A 6,567-nucleotide genomic window follows, 5' to 3' on the forward strand; every position below is an offset into this window, starting at 1 on the left:
CAAAGACTTTGTCTAACTCCAAACTGGGCAGATGTGAATGCATCCAAGAGCTAGTTTCAAGGGCAACCTGCAGACAAGCATTTCATAAATACAAATAACTACAGTTAATTATCAACTTGCTCAGCAGAAAGCTGTGGTTATGGAAACACAGTTTCTTGTGTATTAAGGAGAGGACTTGCAAAAAAAGTTAAGTGTTCATATAGGCAGGGACAACAACTCCCCTTAGACAGGCCAGTGGTGATCAACAGAGCTATCTTGTGACATCTTATCTAGGACAGGGACTTGCTTTCTGCTCCAAACACCATTTTGGACTGAACCCTCCATTAAGCAGATGAATCTCCCCAAAAGCTTCAGTCTGATCTGTAGCACAAGGATTTTATAGTTGAGGTGGTGCAAGTGCTTTCAGCTTTTCACAGGAAGCGCCACGCTGCTGCACTCCTTTTAATCACAAAAATTACAAAGTACTATCAAAACTCAGCCTCTAAGGTCGCCATCCTGAAAATGCCCATGGTTTTCTGTATCTCACTGCCGGTCAAACTGCTCCAGCTTGCTTGAGCAAGCGCTTGCAGGACCTCAGTGTGTGGAAACAGTCACCTCCAGCCAGGTAAACAGATTCAGAAGACCTTGCTCTCCCATTCTGCTTCAAAACACAGTTAGGCGATAGTTGGGAAGAGCTAAACTAAAGGCAATAAATACAATCGTACTAAGCTAAATCTTGAACTGGGCAAAAGTTGTTCTTCAGCTAAAACAAAAACAGTCTTCCTGAGAAACATGAACAGAATGTTTTAATCTGATTTTCAGACGTTAGGCAAGAAAAAAAAAAAAGACACAGCAGATAATCAGGGCTTTACCACACGATACTGCAAGGATAAAACCTCAACACCATCATTAGCACGAGCCTTGGGCAAAGAGAGCACAACAGACCAGTTCAACACTCATGCAGCTTTTACTGCCCTTACTCAGCCATTTGAAAAATAAAAGCCACACGAAAAATCCCACTCTTTAGCCCGCAAACGCCTTCCTTTAGGCGAGGTCTGCAGGGCACAGCACAGTGTGGTTAGGAAAAGGCTGTCCCCACTTTCCCCCGCAGATGGAACCGTTTGCTACTTAAAACAAACAAACAAACAAAAAACCAACTTAAACTTGAAAAGACCTACGTCACTGAGTGACCTTTCACAAGGCTCCCTGCAAAAACTTGGTGGGGTTTTCCTGTTAATTGAAGGTGGCAGTGAAAACATGAGCTAAGTGCCAGTTATATAAGCCACCAGCTTCAGAAACTTTTTTTGAGTGCTGTAAGCTGGCAGAAAAATATGCACAGCCCCATCACAGGCTACGGTACTTCCCCGCGCACTTGCCCTCCTGCACAGCAGAAAGCTTACTTTCAACGTTGCTCCCATCACCTTTCCACCTGATTCTCCAATAGCTTCTAGATAACACCATACCATGGGTTTTTTTTGCTTGGTTTGAGATTTTGGGGGGTATAAATCAGGGAGAGATGATCTTTCAATTTGCAGGACTCACAGAAACAGTAAAAACACTTGTACAAAGCAACAACAACAAAAAAAAAATCCTGGCTCAGTCTGCACTCATCAGACTTAACCCAAGGAAGTAAAAACAGTCTTATACAATAAATAACCTGGTTGCTGAGAAGCATCAAGAGAAGCCTTAGTGGGTCAGACTAAAAGATGGGGTTCAGGCATTTCAGCTACATGCTGGCAAACCACAGAGCAGCCCTTTAGCTCTCCAGCCACCACACAGCAGGCTGTGCAGACACCCTCAGGGCTTGTACACTTAGTGAGCAACTGCTGCAAGGTATTTTGATTTTACTTTTTTTTTTTTTTGGGGGGTGGGGGTGGGGGCAGGACCAAGAGGAAAGCTTACAAACGAAGATTACAGTTACACAATTGAAAAACTGCATTTTTTGCCAGAACAGGAAGCAATATTCAATATGCCAACAAGTCAGAGTCCACAATTTGATTGCTCACTACTGAAAGACTATTTTAGTTAAATTCAGGAAGGAAATGGCCTCTCTGATACCATACCTGATCCCTGACATTGCACACTCTGCTGATGCCAAGGCCGTACACTGTTGAGAATCCAGCATCAGCTTGCATACTATTTTAGGCATATTTGCATAAGCAAGTGGTGACTGACATTTCTCAAATGTAAATTATGCCCTGAACTCAAACACACACACACGTGCACTTTTTATTGAGTAAAAACCCCAATTGCTACCAGTCAATAAAAGGCAACAGGTTGGGTGAGCACAGCAGAAAGCACAAGATCATCGACTGACTGAATGGACACGCTGGAGGGAAGAGGTGCCACCCAGAGGGACCTGGGCGGGCTGGAGAGGTGGGTCCCTGCCAACCTCGTGGGGTTCAACAAGGCCAAGTGCAAGGTCCTGCACCCGGGTCAGGGCAGCCCCCAGTATCAGGCTGGGCAGAGAACGGGTTGGGAGCAGCCCTGAGGAGAGGGACTGGGGGTGCTGGTGGGTGAGAAGCTGGACGTGACCCGGCCACGTGCGCTCGCAGCCCAGAAAGCCCCCCGTGCCCTGGGCTGCATCCCCAGCAGCGTGGCCGCCGGGGCGAGGGAGGGGGCTCTGCCCCTCTGCCCCGCTCTGCTGAGACCCCCCTGCAGCGCCGCCTCCAGCTCCGGGGCCCCCAGCATAAGGAGGGCACGGACCTGTTGGAGCGGGGCCAGAGGAGGCCACGGAGATGGCCAGAGGGCTGGAGCCCCTCTGCTGCGCAGCCGGGCTGGGAGCGCTGGGGCTGTTCAGCCCGGAGAAGGGAAGGCTCCTGGAGACCCTGGAGCACCTTCCAGCACCCAAAGGGGCCGGCGAGGAAGCTGGGGAGGGGCTTTTCCCAAGGGCCTGCAGCGCCAGGACACGGGGGGAACGGCTTTGCGCTGAGAGAGGGCAGATGGAGATCAGAGCTGAGGGAGAAATCCTTCCCTGTGAGGGCGGCGAGGCGCCGGCACGGGCTGCCCAGAGCAGCTGTGGGTGCCCCAGCCCTGGCAGTGCCCAAGGCCAGGCTGGACGGGGCTGGGAGCCACCGGGGCTGGGGGAAGGGGGCCCTGCGCGTGGCAGGGGTGGGACTGGGGGGGCTTTAAGGGCCCTTCAACCCAAACCGTTCTGGGATTCTACGATTCTACCTCACTTGTTTTTTCAACAATCCAGGCAAGGATCTGCAGGTCCCCTCTTCTTCTCTATCCCCCACACTCTCTGCCAGAGTTTGGGCTGTTGCAAGCACCGCAAAGGACTGGGGAAAGACCAGACTCATGAGATGACAGCGTTTGCAGGTGAGATCACCCACAAGGAAACCCAACAACAGCTGGCAGAAGGGTTGTAAAATCACACCCAACTGAGCAATGAGACAGCAGGTGAAATCCAGAGCCTGATGTAAAGCAACACACATGGGGGGAAAAAATAATTGTGGCTACACATGCACAGGGAACAGGCTCCCAGTGAGCTCTGCTGCTGGGGAAAGGTCCCTGTTGAGACTGACAGGACTGGAAAAAGTTTTGATGGCTGAAGACAGGCTCACATGGCCGAAGTGAGAATACAAGGGGGGAAAAAAACCCCAGGACATCATGTGCCAGAGTTGTAAACCCACCAGTGCCCCACATCCCGAGCCAAGCACACAGTCCCAGATCTCCCCTCGGAAAAAGGTATGCCAGTGCTCAGGGAAGGACCAGGGAAAGGCACTGAGATGATTCAGAGAGATCTGTATACAAACACCACAGCCTGAACCTGGAAAGAGACCGAGCGCACTACAAAGTCATAAACAGGGACACAGAATGACTTGTGTTTCTCACAAGGGCTGCGTGAGAGAGCACTCAAGGCAACTTTCACTTAATGGGTTTAAAACCAAAGGAAGTAGTTTTGTCATTAAATGGTGGGACTCTGTCTCACGGGGCTACAAAAGCCAAGAGTAAAAATGGATTTAGAGAGGCTTGGACAAACTTACCAGGACAAGTCCACCAGAAGCCATCACAAGCTACCAGGCATTATGCTGGTAATACAAGATACTACTTGTGAGAAGAATGGCTTTAGCCTTCACAGGGGCCAAGTCAGAAAATTGCACCCAAAATTTAAACAGTGCAGCAATAGAACGATAACGACACCCTGTGTGCTCCACAACCACTCCGTCTCAGTGCCTCTAGAATTGCCAGACAGGAGCGAATAGAAAGAGCTTTTCTTTTAGAAGGAGCTTTTCTTTTCACCAGCTTTTCTTCTCAGTAAGGCTAGGCATGGAGCTGTATCCCACTTTTGTCCTTTCAGAAAGCTCAGCTCTCTGCTAATCAGGAACGCCTCAAGGCAAGAGACCAGCAGAATTCGCTTGGCCTGCCCACCAAAGTCACGGCTTTTGTAAATAACCCCAAGAGAAGGTCCCTTGCTGGAGCGACAGGACATCTTCCCACGTTACTGGATCGTGCTAACCTGGATCAACAGATTCAGGATGATGTGGCAGAAGAGGAGCAGAGCTAGCACCGCCTTACTGGCCCAAAAGAGGAGAATTAAGCAATGCCAGGTTGTGCAGACACCCTGAAGCACCGCTGCCTTCCTCAGCAGGCGCTGCCGAGATACTCACTTGCCAAGTTTCTCAAGTTTACTCCATACTTCTTACACCCTCAATAAAAAAAAAAATAATTTCTACTTTAATATTCTGAGCTCAGCATTTGCAGAAGCAACAATGACAGCCGGGTAAAATAACTGGAGGTTTTTGGGTGAGGATTCAATCCATCACAAAACATTTCAGATAAAGTCCTTAAGAACCAATCCCGGACATTTTGCTGCCAGCAGCAATACAAGATGGACAATATCCACAGCGTACTCCTCTGAGGCTGAGCAAGGAGCCTGCCGCACCATCCACAGTGCACACATCTAAGAAAAATATCCCAATTTACAGACCCGCTTGGCCCTGGCTTTGATAAGGCAACACAACTGGTCCCTCAGCATCCTCACGCCTGCGCTAAAGGTAGCTGGGTCTCAGTGTCTCCCTGGAAGGCAAGTTTAAAGGCCCAGAAAGCACCAGAGAAATGTAACATGTTATTAATTAACCCCGGGGGTGAATCTCGGGTTTCATCCTCACTACCAAACCCAGATCGCAGCTTGGATTTCAGCTGTGACACACACACAGTAAACTGGGGGGATAAGATAGAAAAATCAAGACACATAATCACGCGAGGCGGGTGTTTAGCAACAGCCGGGGACAGCAGACAAGGCAGAGCAGCACCAGGAGGGGTCTTACAGAGCCAGCACAGACCCCGCGGATGGGACCAAAGAGACCCAGCACCGTCACTGGGGCATCACCCAGATCCCAAGCCCCCTCCTCCAGTGCCTTCACCCCTCTTACCCACATCCCCTTCCCCACAGTCCGGGACCCCCTCTGCCCTACTCTTTTCCTCTCCCCGACCCCACAGCCCCCTCCCCACTGCCTCCCCACACACACACACCAGACACCAGCCATCCTTCCCCTTAACCCTCAGTGCCCCAGGACCTGAACCCCTCGCAATGACCAGCCCCACCAGCCTGGTGGCCCCCAACCCCCCAGCCCTCTCCAAGCACCCCTGGACCCCCACCTCACCCACAGCACCATCCCCCCACCCTCAGGCCCCCCTGTCCCCCCTAAACTCCTTCTTCACCCCCTACTCTCTGCCTCAGGCCCCTCCCTAACCCAAGGACCCCCTCCAAACTCTCTGGCTCCAGACCTCACTACCTGCTGTCCCTCAAGCCCTCCCAACACCCCTAGGCCCACCTTAGACCCTCTGTGCCCCCCCCCAACACGCCCAGGCCCACCTCTGAGCCTCTGTGCCCCCCGCCAACAACGCCAGGCCCACCTCAGACCCTCTGTGGCCCCCTCAGAGCCTCTGTGCCCCCTCCCCCATCCCCAGGCCCACCTCAGCCCCTTGGTGCCCACCTCAGTCCCCCTGTGCTCCCCTCAACACCCCAGGCCCACCTCAGACCCCCTGCCCCCACCACTAGGCCTACTCCAGACCCTCATACCCCTCTATCCGCCACCCCAAACACCTCCCACCCCCACCGCACCTGAAGCGTGCGCTGCCGCAGGGCCCGCAACCTCTCCCGCCGCCGCCGCGCTTCCTCCTCCAGCCTCCCCAAAGCCGGGCCCGCCGCCGCCTCCTCCGCCTCCACGCCACCACCGGGCGCCGCCATCTTCCTCCCTCTCCCCCGCGCTCCGTACGACCCCCGGCGCGCACGCGCGGCAGACGCGGCTCATCGACCGCCGAGCGCATCGCTCAGCAAGCCGCGGCTATCGGGCGCAACTGCGGCGGGGGGGGGGGGGGGGGGGGGCGCGGAAAAAAAAAAATAAAAATTTTAAAATGTGTAATTTTTTTTTTTTTTCATAGGCAAAATAGCCCCAAATCCTACTTCTTTGCCAGGCTAGGCTTATTCCCAGCCCTCCTAAGGTGCGCAAAGCTCAGCTGGTTTAATTGGGGGGGTAATCATGGGGTGGGGGGCATTTTACCACCCCCACCCCCACTTATACCTTCCCCTCAAAGGGCTGCCGGGGCGGAAGGTGAAAGCGGGGGTGGGGAAGGGATGTG

The 6,567-nt window shown here is 52.8% G+C and overlaps 1 protein-coding gene and 1 long non-coding RNA gene across 3 annotated transcripts in view; one reads left to right on the top strand and one right to left on the bottom strand.

Moving 5' to 3' along the window:
- Window positions 1–6,270, bottom strand: part of CCDC12 (coiled-coil domain containing 12) — a 42,038-nt gene extending 35,768 nt beyond the window's left edge. Inside the window, exon 1 of one of the 2 annotated variants that reach the window (XM_055804687.1) lies at window positions 6,050–6,270. In XM_055804687.1, coding sequence (XP_055660662.1) covers window positions 6,050–6,255 — 206 coding nt within the window. In that variant the 5' untranslated portion in view covers window positions 6,256–6,270. The remainder of the gene's footprint in view (window positions 1–6,049) is intronic. The other variant, XM_055804688.1, reaches the window with a different exon arrangement.
- LOC114012233 (uncharacterized) lies at window positions 1,197–5,289 on the top strand. Its single transcript, XR_003554579.2, has 3 exons — window positions 1,197–2,355; window positions 3,179–3,300; window positions 4,283–5,289. It is a non-coding gene; the product is annotated as an uncharacterized LOC114012233 (long non-coding RNA).
- Window positions 6,271–6,567: the final 297 nt, after the last annotated feature.

This window comes from Falco peregrinus, chromosome 5, assembly GCF_023634155.1.
Source record: "Falco peregrinus isolate bFalPer1 chromosome 5, bFalPer1.pri, whole genome shotgun sequence".
NCBI classification, from domain to species: domain Eukaryota; kingdom Metazoa; phylum Chordata; class Aves; order Falconiformes; family Falconidae; genus Falco; species Falco peregrinus.